The 19466-nt window shown below is 41.7% G+C and overlaps 1 protein-coding gene across 6 annotated transcripts in view; it reads right to left on the reverse strand.

Moving 5' to 3' along the window:
• The window catches only part of LOC138250332 (arylsulfatase D-like), a 664413-nt gene that overhangs the window by 237869 nt on the left and 407078 nt on the right, over nt 1-19466 (reverse strand). For all 6 annotated transcript variants that reach the window (XM_069205101.1, XM_069205102.1, XM_069205100.1 and 3 more), the window contains one exon: nt 664-798. In XM_069205101.1, the coding sequence (XP_069061202.1) occupies nt 664-798 (135 nt within the window). The remainder of the gene's footprint in view (nt 1-663; nt 799-19466) is intronic.

Genomic DNA, 19466 nt, shown 5'->3' on the forward strand with positions numbered 1-19466 from the left:
AATCCTGGGTAGGGGATTGGAGGGTTAGCCCAAATATGCCTTTACAGGGGCCAAGGGGTCACTGAATGCCAGGGATATAAAACACAAATGAGATAGGGGGCAGCAGTCTGGGCATTAGGCCACACTGCCACCTCTAAAGCCACAGCAGTCTTTCTGCTTTCACCAGCCATCACACTAAAGTAGATGGGCAATGGCCACAGGTGAAATGGTAATTGGAGATGTGTGCTCTTGTTACAGCTTACAGGATTCAGCAGTGAAACTATGGACTGTCACAGGATTTGGTCCTCAGCCAGCTCAGCAGCGAAGACCAGTAGTAATGGCCACGTTCTTATATACATTTAACTGGTACTTCTTAAAATGAAACAGTTTCCGTTTGAAATACCAAAGTAAAACATACAGCAACAGAGGCAGAAAGGTTAACTTGCAGATACAGCCATACCATTTGGCCTACACTCTTTCCTGGGGAATGAAGACAATTATACTGTAAAAATGATCACAATCGTAAAAGGACTAAAAAAAATATTTAAAAAACACGTTCCGGTAACTGTATATTTTAAACTTTCTGGGGTGACCTCTCGGGGCTGCAATTGAAGATCATTAAATATGGTACACAAACTAAAACAATTAGACATTTATTTCCGATATGGACAATCTATTTTTTACCTTTATATATTCCATTCCATCCTCCCATTTGCACATTGCCATAATGGGCCTCCAGATGTCCTCCATGGTCAGATGTGAAATGGATCAGAGTGTTGTTCTGCAATCCTCCTTCATGCAATGCATCAAGTATTTCTCCTGAAAGTAGGAAACAGGACAGCTGAGTGTACAAGAAACAGCATCCATTGATAAATAATGTTAGTGCTGCTTCTAGCAGTGAATAGAAGTAAACAATGATTCATCAACCTTTTAAATTCGGTACGATTTTGCCCTAAAACCATCAAAATTAGATTCTGAGTTCGCATAAGGCCAGTCTGTTCCATACTTCGAAATTCCATGGCATGCAAATGATTCATAGGCGTTAAATATTGTCAATTTTCCCAGATGCGGCATAAAAAAGGGGTAGCTGAGAGAAAATCAAATGATTTACATACTTTAATACATTAGCTTGAACATGATGACAATGAAGTTTAATATCTTTGTGAAATGAAAGTAACAGTTAAGCATTCAGAAGACAAACTAAGCTGTAAAAATAGGAATTCTATTAAAAGAACTTCAATTGAAGTGTCATTACAAATTTGGGATGTCATCCCAAATTTGTCATTGATGACATCCCAAGAGACATCACATCTTTTAGGAAGGAAGAGTCTTTTATGGCTGGAAGGCAAGAACTGCCATGTGTGTCTTATCAATGAGGATCATTAACATCTATAGTTGGCTGAATGTCAACTGTTAAAAGCGCTTCTGGGTTTAATTCTCCTACCCAGGAAATTGACAATCCCAAATTGAAGTTTTCCTTGCAGCACTCAGACTAAGTATTCAATATGGTGCTTCCAAAGATCCAGATTAATAAGAATTGTAGAATTTTCATTTGTTTGTATCTAAGAGCCTTTTTACTCATTCCTATTGTAATATATTCTCATGTTGATTATGCATTAACAAGCTAGAAGACCTAGCCAATTTTGTTTTTGGTCGAGTAAAAATAGGCCACTGATCTTTCCCAAAGCATCCTAGCGTATTAATATTGAGGTTTATAAATAGGTAGCCCAAAATGAAATTAACTTCAGGCATGGTCAAGCAAAGCATGGTATAATATCACTCACTTCCGATGTTTATCTGTGTTTTTATCAGTTTATGTACTCCAACGACTTATTGACCTCACACATGAGCTCATCACAGACATCACAACATCACTGTTGGCACCTGTTGATTTTTTTTGCATATTTGTTATTTCCTGAAAAGAAGTGACACTGCAGACACAAGCTGTAAGTTTGTTTGTATCGTGATTATCTGACATATTCTGCAATTAACTGTGGACTTGATTCAAGAAGGTAAGTTACACTTCTGAGTAGGGGTAGACATTTGAGTAATTAAATGATCAATATATAGTATTTTGAATTAAAGTATTAAAAATATGACCATAGGAGACCCACCTGCGACTGGCCTGGGCAGGGGAGATCCGCAGGCTGAGGCATAATTTCCTTGATGTTTAGGCCCAGAGCCTCTCTTTTTCAACTGGAGTACTTATTGTGGGGGATGCAGGTCTCCCCCTTGAGGTCTGGGTATGCAGGACAAGACTTGAATCTGAGGCCCCAGAGAAAGAGGCAGTAGATCGCACAAGAGGAGTGGCACATACAGCGATAAGAACCCTGACTTCTGTCACTAACGGACAGACAGGCATGAGCGCAATCAAACACTGATGCCTGGATGCATGATATGGGCCTGGACATGATGGCTGTGGCCTGTGGGAGGGAACGAAATGGACCAAACAGCAACCAACCTGGTTATGAGTATTAAGGTACCCAGCCACTTCTGTGCAATGCCTCCACCCCAGGGACGGTTCCGAGCTGATACAGACCATAGGCCTGGTTCAGCCTTGATTTTCTTAGTATACTCCTGCACGTGTATAGCCTCCCTCATTACTTAACAAGGCCACTGCAGCCAGATATCCAGCAGCAGCTGTGAGGCAACTAGATATGCGCCCACATACAAGTTTCCGCTTCAGCCCAGGGACTTCAGGGGCTACTTTAAAATAGTAAGGGAGTGGGGACTAGATAGGCCCACTAAGACTACAGAGAAAACAGTGGAACTCCAACGTTAGGAATGATTGACAGAAGTGATGGACTGGTAGCCGGATGGAGGGCCCTCCATCCTCAAGACAGGGGGTATACATACTATTTCAGGGCATTTAGAACACTCTCTCAGGTTGACAACTTTCTCTTGACGAAATCAGAGTCCCAGCGACTCATCAACACCTTCATCCATGCCTGGGGCTTGTCAGAGCAATCTCTGGCAAAACTGTTAATATAACTGGGATCACAACAACCTTGACTGGGGTGGCTACTAGATGCCTGGTCGCTTCAGAACACCAAGACTAGACTTCACATACAGACAGTCATGCAGAATTACTTAAAAAACAAGGAAGGCTCATTTGAATCTGTAGAGTCTCTTTGGAAAGCACTAAAAGCTACAATCAGAGGGAACATTATGTATCACTGGGGATACAAAACAAGCAGGACATTACATTGACTTTGCATCAGCATTGCCCACATCAGTGATGATACTGGGGTTAGGCACATGGGGTGGTGGCCATAGCTCAACTTTTTGCCTCTTATTACACAGCGCTATATGTCCCACCACACAAGACAGACTCAGCCGCTCTCCAATACTTCATGAAAGCAACCCCCTCAAAACCTTCTGAACAACACTGACAGAGACATACTTGAGAGTTCCCTCATGCTAGAGAAGTTGGGACAGGCCCCGTCTCAGCTTCTACCAGGTAAGACCCCAAGACCCAATAGATTCCCAGCAGAATTATTTAAAGCATATGTACCCCTACTCCTTGACCTGATACACAGAGTCTTTCTGAAGGCCCAGGAGAGAAATGCTCTACCTTCTAATATGGGACTTGCACAGATCCTGGTCATATCCATGCCAGGACTCCTGCCAGATCACTGCTCCTCCTATTACCCCCATATCATTATTAAACACAGAATTCAGGGTGTGGGCTAAAGCCTTGGCAAATAGGATGTTGACACTGATAAGGGCACTGATTCACCCAGAGCCCTCAGGCTTTATGCCTCCATCAAGACATGCAGCACAATATCTGCTGCGTTCACAATGGCCTGGATTTGGCATATCTCTTCTGGATCTGACTACTCTACACAGACTTGAGGGCTAGAGATAGAGTGGGAGGCACACTGACGGACGCGTTCCCAATGTACAGAGGGATGAGACAGGGTTGCCTACCGTCCCCCCACTCTTCGCCATTTCGACTGAACCCCTCGCAGGATGAATGAGGGTGGACAAACTAGTCAGGGGCCTGGAGTGGGACACCAGTATCTCAGGAAGAATAACACTTTATGCTGATAACATTCTGATTTTCCTAGTCGGCCCCCAGGATTCGGGCCCCTTTTAGATGCCCTGACTACACACAAAATTTCCCATGTGTACCGACTAATAGTACTTAGTACACCAGAAACCTTTGGTCACCTACGGGAGGAAGACTAGGGACAACTCTCAGAGGATGACTGGAGGGGAGCACTAGTCTCAACCTGCGAATCCACGGTTGCCTCCCAGTTCAGACTCATACAATGGAAATACCTCCACAGGGTGTACTATACACGAGAAAGGCACTGTAGAATGGTGGCTATTGGTGAGCATAAGGTGAGTGATGGGCTCCACCTTACCAAGAGATCCAAAATTTGCACTCCTCAATATGATGACAGATAGGTACGAATAGATATAAGATCATGCTGCTGTGGCTGGATCTAGCCATGGCAAAAATAAACATCGCCAGAGCCTGGAAGAGTGAGAAACCACCTCCACTAGAGAAATGGAAGTCTGCACTGGAAAGGTGCATGCCACTGGAAATCACAATCTATAAAGCTAGGTAATAACTGCATAAACATTATAAAATATGGGCCTGCATGGTGCCACAACAGGGGCATTACCCTTCAAAGAAACGCAGAACCATGAAGGCCGTGGATGAACAAATCTGGACTTACATCACCGACTGGTGAACTGAGGAGCGCTTCGGCAAGGGAGGACAGATGAATAGCAGAACTGACTTGTTAAATGCCACAAGATGACGTTGGAGGCTTTCTTGGATATGGTTCATTATCTTTCAGTGCTTTAAGTTACTATAGTGGTTAGTTGCCTTTTCAATGTACCCTTTAAAGTGAAAAAAGCAACAAAATGGCTTTAAAAAATCAAACAAAGCAAAAAACAAAAACAAAGTGTGTATAGGGCAAAGCACAAAATGGAACCCGAACAAAGAAATGCACAAAACAAATTCACACTTAAGAAAGCAAACAAGGGAAAAAAGGGAAGAGCATGTAAATGCAGAACCACAAAATGGTACCAAAATGAAGATTAGCTGCAAAGACACACACTCTTAATTAATGCTGCAAGCACAAGAAAAAAGTAGACCAATGTGAAAAGCGTGAACGGTGGAAGAACGTACAAAAACACAGGGTGCAAAACATACCAGAAAGAAGGTAAAGACAGAATGAGCCAGTACTTAAGCATGAAACAGTACCGGGAAACAAGAAGGATGAATAAAGCAAATAATTTAAAGTAAGGGGTGTGCTCTAAGCTCTTTTTAATCTTTTTATTAAAAAAAATAAAAAAATCAATAGACTTGCTGGTGACAGCGCATGTGCTGCCATAGCTGAAACCCCAAAAATGGACGATTGCAAATCAGGGCCATTTTTAACTTGTAAAAACATGCTGTATCAGTGCTTTGCAAGGTATAGTTGACTGCATGGATTTGAGCTTGCTACAGGCAATGTTTTTGGTTATAGCAGGAAAATAAACATTAAAAACATCTCCTCCAAGCCATACAACAGGCCTGCAAACAGCCAAAAATAGGCCCACACAACACTGACCTGTCAGGAAAGCCATTCGGGCACTGTCTTATTTCCCTATAGGCCAGTCTGATCCTGATACAGGACAGGTGATAAGACGCCTGGGATGTTGGGAGAAGGAAGGTCCGCTGTTGCAGGCTTCACACTTCCCTGTCTCTCTGACACGGGGGACTGAAGCAGCTAAGCCGTGCATTGAAGTGTCAAATAAACTGCCAGTCGCCAATGAACTAGTGCATCAGACACTGGCAGACATGTGGAAGGCTGGTGCAGAGGTATGGGCGCTGTATAAGTGCTGCAGCCGAGTACTGGCCATGCAGCCTCTCAGCTTTGGTAACGCAGAATTTTGGTTGTACCATCATATGTCACAGAAGTGACATGATAATGTAATCAACAATACGTATTGTGTGTTTTAATGTTACTAATGTAAAGTCATGTAATCATGTTATTGAAGGTATATTCATTGTAGGAAATTAGAATTTCATATCCATGTGTGTTCTAAGGTGTGTTTTTAACAGGCTGAACTATAATGCACATTTATATCCATGCAGTTCGGATAATGTTATGATGATGTAACCACATATAATCTGTCTCATTTATGAGTCATATATTTGTTGCAATTGCAAGATGGACTTATAATTATGTATTCGAAATGCACATTAATGTCACGTTTTGTTAGCACGAGGGAAGGCCTGAAAGTTTTAGTTTCTAGTGTTAAACTTCAACTATGAGTTTTGGTTGCATTGTAATATTTTTCTTTGCAGGTGTGCTCGTGCTAGTCTACTATTAATGAAAGGCAAGCTGTGTATGATGGATAGTGGGCTATGGTAGGATACAACGACAAAAGGATAGCTAATGAACTTAGAAGAAAGAACTCCTGTTTGTATACCCAGCCAAAGAGACATTCAAGGTTGCCCTGATATCCATATAGTGTTATGTTTGATGGGTGTTGCCAGATCCAACTGTGCAAAGACGATGGAAACTATTGGTCTGAATGACGTAGACTTCTTGAAGGTTCTTGAACTGCTCTTTGAGAGACTTGGAGGGGTACAGATCACTTTATTCTTATTCATTTGTTCCGCTTCATGCTATCCATCACCTCTCTATCAGAACGTCTACAGAGGTTTCTGATATGCTGATACTTTCTAATATTTTTATTAATGCCTATATTTCCTGAGAATCAACTAAGATTTCCTATAGCTTAGTTTAAGGCACTAGGTTAACTTAGGGTTTCCAATGATTAAGCAAGAGGATTGCGACTTGTATACTGATCACCAAATCTTAATCCTCATCTTTTGTACTGTTTCTACCGACATTCTTGTAAAAGATTTAATTTTGTTGAACGGTTCATTTTACCTTAGGAGATTCTGTACTTATACAGCATGTTCTGGAGATTCATTTATATCAGTTTAGCTCTTAATTTGTAATAAGCCTTTGAACTTTATCCTCCGCCTCCTGGATTTAATGTGTGACCAAATAGGTTACATTATTAATTGATTTGAAACGTTGACTTTAACTCACCTTGCCCCTCAACACTCCAAAAATGGTCTATTGGAAGAAGAGAAGCAAGAACATGGGCCTGAGGGTCATCAGATGGTAGCAGAGATGATATTTAGGATCACGAAGTAAGAGAAGCTAGAAGCCTACTCTAGATTAGTTAGTCCCTAGAACCCAGTCTCTAGTGAATTTGCAGGACCAGCTGGTTTCTGGAGATTCAAGAGAGTCTCGTAACAGCAGTGGAAGAAGTAGTATCAACAGGGATGTAAATTGCAGTGGTTCATGTTTAGTTTGTGGTGTTCTGTGGAGTTTGGATGGTGTTTTGAATGTTTTGTGAGTGTGGTGTTGGTAAAAGAAGTTGAAGTTATCGTGTTCAACTTGGCCAAAGATCCCGGGATACTATTAAACATGTACAAGGCACTATATTGTAATTGTCTGCTAAGTTTGGTGGTGCTTGCCATGAGACGTTGTCGACGGCAGAGTTGAAATAGGGATATATCTTTGCATGAATGTAAGATGTGGTTGGTATGGCTGATCTTAATGCATAGGAAGAATCCGTACCAATCTGAATGATACCCTACAGGTCGATGTTTTATTCAAAGTGTTTGATTATTTGATTCTAGTGTCGCTGGATACGGTCATTTCTTTAGCGGAGCAGACAAAAGTTATTTGTATTGCATTTTGTTGCATGTGTTTGATGTTGAGAGGAGTGGGTGCGTGCAGATTCTAAAGGAGAGTGAACAGCAACAAGGAGCGAAACTGATGTCACACTGTGCCATACTGGTATTGGTCAGTTGGTGTAGTGCTGTGCTGGTAGTGGTTGTTTACGTCACTAAGGGTTGTGCTGCGATTGGCTATTGCTGGTGAACGAAAACTGTGGACAGGGAGTTATTTCTTGGTCAGGAACAAAAATTCTATTTGTGACTGTCGTTTGGTTGAAAAATTACTTGTTTAAAGGCAATGCGAGACTTGTTTAGGGGCAATGTCCTTGCACCTAGTCGAAAGGGAGAAGAGACACCTTCCGAAGAAACCCCAGGCTATTATATGGCAATAAAGGTAGGACTCCATACATGTATTTGGCTTAGTCACAGAAAAACAAGGTACATTGAGATTTCCCTGCTATGGTACCTTTAATCTGAGAATTATTAAGAACTTGAGGAAAGTGTTATATGAGATGAAACCACCACCTAGACCTGCACAGTATGAGGCGTTGAATGCTTGGGAATGGACTGCCCATGCTAGTTTTAGCAAACAAAGCGTTTGAGGAAGAGAAGCAAAAGAAAAAGGACAAGAAAATGAAAAAGGGAACACAAAAGGAGGAAGATGATATGAGTGAGGTCAGGGGTAGTGATTCAAACAGTGGGTTCTTGGACATATTGTCAGAGTGTCTACCTCTGTATAATGAGAACCGAATAAAAGGAGTCAATAGTACAATTGTTGGTGGAAAGATTGAATTAGCTACTGCCCTGATAAATGTCTAGCGCTGGTCTAGTGTGGGTCATTCAGGGGAATGTACCTCGTGGACAAATGGGAGAAGGTTGGGGAATTGCATGAAACACTGGCAATGGACTTATTGTTCCAGTTACTATTGGTTCTGTGGTCCTACTATATGAACCATTTTTTTCAGGAAAGACGACTTATAATTTAGCTGTCCCCGGTGCAGCGGGTGCTTTAGGAAATGCTGCAGCAAGTCCTGATTTGAGAGAATTTGTTCCTCTAATCCAGACACACACAACTGCTTCGTGTCCAGCGAGTGTTGATTCAACTATGGATCCTTCAGGATGCAGTTCTATAGGTACATATCAGAGAATGTCAACTTCTGGTACACCCGTATGGAAGCCACCTTTAAATTCTAGCGGTGGTGCACATGGAAGTGTGAATATGCCAAATGTTCCTGTGGTGTCACAGGGTCTCAGTGCAAAGGAAATAGATTAATGGGTGAAAGCTTTCAATACCAATACTCTTTCGAGGGATAGTGGAAATTCTGAGTTGAGACGGAGAGAGAAACCTAGTGGGTGTGGCTGAATTAAAGTTAAAACTAGATGAGATGAATAGTGGGAATCTTGAAATGACTTGCTTAGACTCTTGTCAGGAAAGTGAGCTTGTGCTCATATGTAAGGATGTTACCGGACGTGCAGGACAGGTTTATGACAAATTATCTGAGTTGTCTCAAAGTTGTGAGATAAATTTGAATAATACCAAAGCATTGCGTATGCTTTAAGGAGTAAGACACTGCCTCTATGAGAACTGCAAGGATGAAAAATCAAATTAAAGAACTGATTCAGAATATTCACAAGTGGAATGAGCTAGATAAATGGAAAAGCCTGTGGGCGAAGGAGAAGGAACACACAGGAGAACCACCTCCTCCTGTAACAGAAGAGGCGAGTGCAACACATTTCCTGTTCAGGGAAGTGCCTGGTGGAGGTTATGTTTATGTGCCTCAGAGTTGGAGTGATCTTGCCTCATTCACTAATGATTTTCCAAAGCTGAGGGAAAAGCCGGCGCAGAGGCACAAACAAATTGACAGATTTGTAAAGAGTTCACCAGTTTTGTGGGTTGATTTGAACACATTGTATGACACAGTGATTCCAAGTGACTTGTGGGCGGAATGCAAAGTAGCTGTTGAATGGCTTGAGTCAGAACCGCCAAGGAGCAAAGTAACAAAAGGCCCTTCTCCAATGGTGATGAAAAAATCTAAGTCAAAGATGTCACCCAAAGATATTGATTGGGTTAAAACTGATAGAACGATTCAAGAACCTAAACAGGTAATTTGTGCCTTTTATTAGAGACTGCATACTTAGTGCAGTCTTGGAAGTACAACAGAGTGGTCTATTCATAGATGATGAAGAGAATGGCCACCTGTGTCATTTTTGGTTGACACTGGGGCTAGGATCTTTTGAAGAGAATCACTGATTTGTGGTGTGCGATTCTAGTTCAGTTAGTCTTCTGGGTAGAGATCTCCGTTGTAGGCTAAACTGTGTACCCTATTGCACACCAAAAGGCATTGAGATGCAATCGCATGATGAAGAGGTCACATTTAAATTGGTGAATGATGGTTCTTACATTAGACTGTTTACTATGCTGCCCGCTGATGATTTACCGTCAGATCTCAAAGATGTTATCAAGTTTGAGGTTTGGGATTTTCAGGAAAGGACACTGGTTTGATCAAAGGTGTTGAGCATGTTCGAATTAAAGTAAAGCCAAATGCTGAATATTGGAGAACACCCCAATCTAATTTGACACCTGAAACGACTGCCGGGATTATTCCAGTAAATGAGTCCATGAGTCAAAAGGGGATCCTGAAGGAGATTATGGGAAGTCGATGCAATTCACCCACTATGGGATTACAGAAGCCAAGCAGGAAGTATTGTATTGTCTAGGACCTGTGAAAAGTGAACACCATTGTTGTTTCCTTGTATCCCGTAGTACCAAATCCAGCTGTGATTTTGTTGCAGATTCCAGGTGAGGCTGAGTGGTACTCCGTTACGGATTTGTGCCAGGCTTTCTTCTCCATATCCTTGAATTAGCACAGTCAGTCAGTCTGTACATTTTTAACCAGATTCTTAAGCAAAATCTGGAGTTCTTGGTCATGTCTTGCAATTCTGTCCTGGTCCAATACATCAAAAACCTACTAGTGTCGTTGAACATAAATGAAGCCTGTAAGCAAGATACAATTGCACTTTCGTACCACCTGGCTGAAAATGGACATAAAGTGTTCCCCAGCAAGTTGCAATACTGTCAGAAAGAGGAACAGTATTTTGGGCATCCTATTGAGAAAGCAACAAGGAAAGTGTCATAAGAGAGGATTTTGGCAATTGTGAAAATGAATCCACCAATTACCCGGAGAAAAGTTAGGATGTTTTCGGGAATGGTGGGCTACTGTCGTCAGTGGATGCTCAACGTTTCTCTAGAGGACAGGCCTTTGCAGAGGCTGACACACAAGAATGTGTCTGATCCGGTACCCTGGGATAACGGTTGCTTGATTGCCTTCTGAGAGCTGAGAGGAAGTCTCTGTCATGCCCCAGCACTGGGAATGTCCATTTACAATAGGTCATTTGCACTTTTCTGGAGGGAGAAAGAGGGCTGTGTTATCTCACTGCTTACACAGTTGCACAAAAATGTCAGAAGGCATGTGGCCTACTTTTCTGCTACTCTTGATCCTGTATCTTCTGTGCTGCCAGGATGCCTTAAAGCGATGACAGCGGTTACTGTCAGCATTGAGAGGTGTGAAAATACTGTTACTGGTCACACATTAAGGGTTTATGTTCTCCACTCTACTGAATTACTGTTGACAAGAACTAGAACCCAGCACTGACCAGCAGAAATAAACTAAATATGAACAGACCATCATGGCTCAGAAAATGTGACTGTCAAACAATATGCTGTTTCTAAACCTGCTATTCTTTTGCCAATACTCGATGATGAAAATGATGATTGTGAAGTGGAGCACGACTGTCTCGACATCACTGAACTATGCACCAAGCCAAGACCAGATATAATAGATGAGCCACTAGTTGAGTCTGATTTAGTGCCATACGTTGATGCCTTGTGTTTACGAGACAATGAAGGGAGTCTGAGGGCTACCTATGCAGTCTGCACAATTTTGTGAGTTGTTGAAGCTTCCTAGCTTCCAGGAATATTTTCTGCATAAGTGGCTGAATTGATTGTTCTTACTAGAGCATGCTGTGTTTCAGACCAGCTAGAGGTGACAATTTTTACCGATATTCATTATAACTTTTATATTGTGTATGACTTTGAACAGTTATGGTCCCAGAGGGACGTCTTCCGGATCTCCAACCTGGAATGGCAACCGAGTGAGGAATCTCCTTGAAGCATTACAAATGCCTGAGCGTGTTTTAGTGCCCAAATGCCCTGCACACCATAGTAGAAATAATCATGCGACTTTGAGTAACAATTATGCTGATGTGGTCGCAAAGTACTGTGCTCATAATGTTTGTACTTTCAACGGAGAGTATACCAATGAGGGAATGAATGAGACCAATTACAACTTTTTGTTACAGCTGCAGATGCATGGGAAGAGGTAAAAAGGCATCAGGAAGAGGTGTCAGAGGAGGAACAGCAGAGTTGGGTCAGAGCAGGTGTTGTGAAGAGAGAGAGAAAGATGACATTTCGGTTTTAATGGATACAAGACCTGTGTTTCCGAATAGCTTGTTGCCTCATGTTGCTAGTCATTTGCATGGTCCGACGCCTGTTGGTTGAGGTGCAATGGTGCTGTTTTTTAAGGAAACGTGGTTTAATCCAAAATTCACATGGATGGCTGAAGCCTTGTATCACAAATGTGTTGTGTGCAAGCCAAATCATGTGGGAAAGAGGACTGTAGTAACACTGAGACACATAGCAAGATCAGGAGGTTTCTAACAGAATGCAATTGGACTTCATTGAAATGCCTGTGTATAACGGGCTGAGATATGTCTTGGGAATTGTATGCATCTTCTTGCATTAGATTGAAGCACACTCAACCAAAGGAAATGACAGTCTCACTGTAGTAAAATTGCTGTTAAGAAAACTCAAAGCCAGGTTTGGATTCCCAACTTCTCTAGAATCAGATCAAAGGACTATTTTTAATAATGAAGTCCTGAGTTTGCTCAGTGCAGCACTGCAAGGGGAACAAAGATTACATTGCAGTTGTAGACCTATGTCTGGTTGAGCAGGTGAATGGGACACTGAAATCCAGACTGGCAAAAGTGTGTGCTTCGACATCTTTTAAATGGCCTGATGCTTTACCACTTGTGTTGATGAGTCTTTGCAGTGTATAAGATCGAAAGATAGAACTTTCACCTCATGAGATAATTATGGCCAGAGCTACGGATTGCCAGCCAGCTATTCCTGTGAATGCACTTGTGAACATTGCAAACAATATGATCCTGGATCACTACAAAGGTGTAGCTAAGGTGGTGCGTTCTGTGTCACATCAATTCTGAGCAGTCACAGCCCCTCCACTTCAGGAACAGAGCCATGACCTTAGTCCCAGTGAAGAAACATGTCAGGAAAACGGGTTTGGAGCATCCTTGGTGTGGGACATATCAAGTCATCTTGGTAACAACAACAGCAGTTAAATGTGGAGGTCTCCCTAACCAGATACACGCTTCTCATACTCACAGAGTTGAGTGTCCCCTTGATGTGACAGCACCTGTCCCAGAAGTACCGATGGTAACAAAGAGACAACAGGACCAGGTTAGTCAAGCTGTCGGGATCAAAGAAAGCAAGGAGACCTTGAATCAGCACATGATCATTCTGAGTAGGGTCTGGAGAGATCATCAGTGTAAGCTGAGACAGGAGAGCCTCATCCTGTGGTGCTGAATGACTCAAACTCAAATTCAGACCCGGACGAAGGACCTAGTGTTGTGAGACAGCTAGTGGAAGCTGGAGACCATTGGCCCAGAAGACAAGAAGGATACAACTTAAACCTGTCTAAAGAGAGTCAAACTCAAACAATTCCAGAGGACACTGAGAACTCTGATCTAAGTGGAAGAGAAAACAAAGGATTGGCACTGAGGAGGTCAAGAAGGGTAAGAGTGCCATGTTGAATAAACTCTTCACCTGAATGGTCATACTTTGCTGAAGAGGACAGGGAGAGAGAGTTTTGGGAATTCTGGAATAACAGTGCAGATCAAACTGAACCTACTTGAACTGAACATCGTGCTTTCATTTTATTTTGAGTTTCCTAGGTTGTTGGATAGACGGACATTTCATTCTAGATATGATTATTAATGACTTTGAACTGTGCATAAATTACGTATTTTATACTGACGTTTCTTAATAAAAAGAATTAGGAAGAATACTGAGTTTAGAGTCTGCAGAAGAAGAGAGGGTTGTCCTTCAGAAGAACACGGAATAGGGCTAAAGAAGACTCACAAAGACCTTGTAAATAAACCAGTTTCAAGTCATCACTTGGATTTTGTTTTGCTGCATTGCAGAATACTCTGTTGCTGCTACATTCTACCTTAAAAGATCTGATTTTAGAAAAGTCATGAAAATTTACAAAACACATAAATGTAGGTACATGTTAAGGGTGGGACTGCTTGTTCCCCTGGTAGTATTAATCATTTTGATAGGAGCATTTTCACCTACACCTTCCGATGAGTTAACATCTTTTGTTTCCTTGCAAACATTGAGCCCTAGGGATAGTATAGTGGTTTATACAGATTAGATGATAATGCTTTACACAAAGATGATTCTAGAGGAGATTATTCTGCAAATGTAAATTTCAGATTGCTTTATGAGTACATTGACAATATGGATGCAACGGACTGCTACGTGTGTACGCAATTACCTGCTTCCGTTTCAGAAGGTATGACTTATCACCAGATCCCTCTGACATATGGAGTTTCCTGTAGTCTTTTGTTAAGTATATTTTATAGACTGGGTAGTTTTCAATATTATTTTTTAAATGATGATTCAATTCTTTCAGAAGTTCCTATGTTTAAACATTTGAATAAGAATCTATATTTTAAGGGTGCAAAAATTGCAGGCAAATTTCTTGTATCTCTCAAGCCACTAGACACTGCATACGCACATAGATACAATTTGACTTGTTCAATAACAGATGTAAAAAAATACATTTTTGAATCTAGTAGGGGACAGAACGAGAGATCTGGAATCTAAGTCTGAAACAGCTAAAGACCTTAAGAAGTTATACAGATGGGATAGGGACGAAATTGAACATCAAGTGAAAAGAAACCTAGCTAGCATCAATTTTAGATTGGAAGCACCAGGGAAAGTTGTGAATATATATTGACCAGAGTTATTTGGATCTGTTGTTCATGGGGAACATTGAATGTAAACATAACTTTGATATTAGAGGAAAGAATGATCTCTTTTTAGATGGGCAGGATCCTGTGGTTCCTAGAGTGTATTTCATTTGTGGACAGTATGCTTATATTAAGTTGCCAAAGGAATGGCATGGTACATCTTATTTTAGTGAAGTCTTCCTGAAGTCTTACCATGTGGAACATTTCAATGACCCCGTATGGGAAAATAAGCTAGAACTATAAGAGATGTTAGTGCTTGAGAAGTGGTTTGAGACATTTTTGATGCATTGATTCCAGCTGTGGGAGTGATTCTACTTGATTCGAAAGTTCCCTGTGACAATGGACAAACTGGCAACAAGTACAGCAAATTCCCTATTCCTTGTAAATACTGAGATGACAGCAATAGGATCCATGGCTTTGCAGAACAGACTTGTGTTTGCTCTTATTGCTCGCAAAAGAGGGCAGAGTCTGTCGGATGATAAAAGTTCAGCAATGCTGTACTTACTTCCCAGACAAAAGTAAAGATCTGGAAAAATGGATTAGGAACATTTCTGGTTTGACACACAATTTGAAGGAATTGGGAGCAACAGGAGCATGGGTAGCAAATGGAGATAGATTTGTTGCTGTAGGAAGATGGTTTGGAAACTTAGGGAGTGGAGTTGTAGGTTTTGTTTTGAAACCGCTGTTGGTCATTGCCATACATGTAATAGGTTTGTTTGTGGGTTTCAAAATCTATCAGAGGATGAGGGTTGAGCATGCAATGAAGAGAAAGAGAGTGGATGTTGAGTTGGGAATAGATCAGGATAAATATTATGGTGACATGAAGCGCCTGGGGGAGTCTAGACGGAAACTGATGAAAACGACAAAGTTTTAGTTGGCCTCACTGAGGGGATTTATCTTGATTGTGATGCCTTAATTCATCAGAGGGGGGATTGTTAAAAGCAGAATTTTGGTTGTACAATCATATGTCACAGACATGACATGATAACACAATATACAATACATATTGTGTGTTTTAATGTTACTAATGTAAAGTGAAGCATCTAAATCATGTTATATGAAGATATGTTCACTGTAATAAATTAGTTCATATCCACGTGTATTCTAAGGTGTGATTTTAACATGCTGAATTATTATATGAATGTACATTTATAGTCATGTAGTTCTGATAATGGTATTATTATGTAACTACATACAATCAGTTTAATTTATGAGTCATATTAATTATAATTGCAAGATGCACTTATAATCTTGTATTCTAAATGTGCAGTTATGTCATGCTAAGTTGGCTGATGGCCTCAAATGTATAATTTCTAGTATTAACTTTCAATGCAGAGTTTTGCTTGCATTGTAATATTCTTTCTTTGCAGGTGGCCTCGTGATAGTCTACAATTAATGAAAGACATGTTGTGTGTGAAACATAGTGGGGTATAAGAGGATACTTTGGTAAGGACAAAAGGAGCATTGATGAACTGAGAAGAAAGAACTCCTGCTTCATGTATTCAAAATGATCATTAATGTCATGTTAAGTTTGTATGACTGAAGGCCTGAAATGTTTAGTTTCCAGTGTTAACCTCCAACATTGCGTTTTGCTTCTGTTTTAATCTTTCTTTGCAGGTGTGCTCGTGTGAGTCCAAGATTAATGAAAGGCATGTTGTGTGTGAAAGACAGCAGGGTATGGGATGATACTCTGACAAGGACGAAAGGAGCACTAATGAACTGAGAAGAAAGAACTCCTGTTTGTGTACCCAGCATAAAGAGACATTCAAGGTCGCGTTGATGCTCAAATTGTGGAATGTGAGGTTTGATGGGAGTTGTCAGATCCAACCATGCAAAGATGATGGAAAATTACTGGTACGGATGACGAAGACTTCTTGAAGCTTCCGCGGGCTTAATTGGAGTACCCCTAGTTAGACGAGGGGAGATTTCATTCAGCCTTTGGTGAGAACTGCTCCATTAGAGACTTGTAGGGGTACGGACCTCTCTATTCTGATTCCACTGTATGGCCTAATGCTATACATCAACTCTCTATCAAAACTTCTACAGACATTTCTGGTATGCTGAAGCTTTCCGATATTTTTATTAATGCCTATATTTCCAGAGAATCAACTAAGATTTCCTATACCTTAGTTTAGGGCACTAGGTTAACTTAGGGTTTCCAATGATTAAGCAATAGGATTGTCTTGTATAATGAGAACCAAAACTTTTTCCTCATCTTTTGTATTGCTTCTACTGACATTTTTGTATGCCTTATGCTTATAAGATTTAATTTTGTTTGAAGCTTAATTTCACCTTTGGTGATTCTGTACTTATACAGTATGTTCTTGAGATTCATTTATACCAGTTTGGTGCTTAATTTGTAATAAACCTTTCAACTTTATCCTTCGCCTCCTGGATTTAATGTGTGACCAAATAGGGTACAGTGTTAATTGATTTGACGTGTTGACTTTAACTTCCCTTACACCTCAGGACTCCTAAAAAAGGTCTGTCAGAAGAAGAGAAGCAAGAATATGGGTCACAAGCATTATCAGCTCCTATACCAATTAAAACAAATATGCAGGTGATGCACACATGTGCAAGGACCTCTCTGGAAATGGGGTCTTTGGTTGGCAGTCAGGTTACCCCCTGCCCAACCAAGGACCCTCACTCTAATCAGGGTAAAAGAAAATCACCCTCAGCTAACCCATGCTCACCCCTCTGGTAGACTGGCACGAGTAGTAGGCTTAACTTCAGAGTGCTAGGTGTAAAGTATTTGTACCAACACACAAGGTAACTTAATGAAAACACTACAAAATGACAACACAGGTTTAGAAAAACAGGAAATATGTATCTAAACAAAACAAGACCAAAACGACAAAAATCCACAATACACAAGTCAAATTATCAATTAAAAAGCAAAAAGAGTCTTCATGTAGTTTTAAACCCACCGTAACACTGTTAGCATAAAAAATTTATCTTGTACGCGTCAAAAATAACCCCGCACGGGTGAGTGTGCGGCAAAAAGGGCTTGCGATGCATCGATTCAACTCAGGAGAGAGAACTTGCGTTGTTTCTCCTTTCGTCAGGTCGGGGCATGTTGTTTCTTCTCTCTGCAGGACAGCCATGCGTTGATCCGATCAGCACTCTCGGGTCCAGGCAGGCCCTGCGTTGTTTTTACACGCCCAGTGGTACTTGCGTTGGAAATCCAGCCGCACGATGATCCGAAAACCACGCAGCGCAAGTTGCTATCTCACCAGCCTCCGTCAGCGATGCTGCGCGTCGTGTCCCCAGCTCCGTGAGTCGATCTTCCGGCCGCATTGCAGGCGAGCGTCGATTTTCAGCCGCAAAGCCGGTGGCGTGACGATTTTCCAGCCGCAGATCGGAGTTGCGTTGATCTTTTCCCCGCTGCCAGCTTCTCCTTTCAGAGTCCCAGGAACTGGATGGGCACCACAGAGCAGGGTAGGAGTCTCTCCAGAGACTCCAGGTGCTGGCAGAGAGAAGTCTTTGCTTTCCCTGAGACTTCAAACAATAGTAGGCAAGCTGTAAATCAAGCCCTTGGAGATCTTCACAAGATGGAAGGCACACAAAGTCCAGTCTTTGCCCTCTTACTCTGGCAGAAGCAGCACCTGCAGGATAGCTCCACAAAGCACAGTCACAGACAGGGATGCTCTTCTTCCTCAGCTCTTCAGCTCTTCTCCAGGCAGAGGTTCCTCTTGGTTTCCAGAAGTGTTCAAAAGTCTGTAGTTTTGGGTGCCCTTCTTATACCCATTTTCTCCTTAGACCTACTTCAAAGCAAAGTCTCTTTTGAATGTGAAAATCCTGCCTTGCCCAGGTCACGCCCCAGACACTCACCAGGGGGTTGGAGACTGCACTGTGTGAGGGCAGGCACAGCCCTTTCAGGTGCGAGTGACCACTCCTCCCCTCCCTCCTAGCACAGATGGCTCATCAGGAAATGCAGGCTGCACCCCAGCTCCATTAGTGTCACTGTCTAGTGTGAGGTACAACCAGCCCAACTGTCAAACTGACCCATGCAGGGAATCCACAAACAGGCAGAGTCAAAGAAAATGCTCACTTTCTAAAAGTTGCATTTGCAAACACATCTTCTTAAAATCAACTTGACTAAAAGATCTATTTTGAAATTGTGAGCTCAGAGACCCCAAACTCCACATGGCTATCTGCTCCCAAAGGGAATCCACACTTTAATCATATTTTAAGGTAGCCCCCATGTTAACCTATGAGAGGGACAGGCCTTGCAACAGTAAAAAACGAAGTTAGCAATATTTCACTGTCAGGACATATAGAACTCATTACTATATGTTCTACCTTAACCATACACTGCACCCTGCCCTTGAGGCTACCTAGGGCCTACCTTAGGGGTGCCTTACATGTAAGAAAAGGAAAGGTTTAGGCCAGGGAAGTGGGTACACTTGCCAAGTCGAATTTACAGTTAAAACTGCACACACAGATACTGCAGTAGCAGGTCTGAGACATGATTACAGAGCCACTTATGTGGGTGGCACAACCAGTGCTACAGGTCCACTAGTAGCATTTGGTGTACAGGCCCCGGGCACCTCTAGTGCAGTATACTAGGGACTTAAATCAAATATGGCAATCATGGATAAGCCAATTACATACACATTTTGTATAGGAGCACTTGCACTTTAGCACTGGTTAGCAGTGGTAAAGTGCCCAG

Source organism: Pleurodeles waltl, chromosome 8 (genome assembly GCF_031143425.1).
Source record: "Pleurodeles waltl isolate 20211129_DDA chromosome 8, aPleWal1.hap1.20221129, whole genome shotgun sequence".
Taxonomy (NCBI): domain Eukaryota; kingdom Metazoa; phylum Chordata; class Amphibia; order Caudata; family Salamandridae; genus Pleurodeles; species Pleurodeles waltl.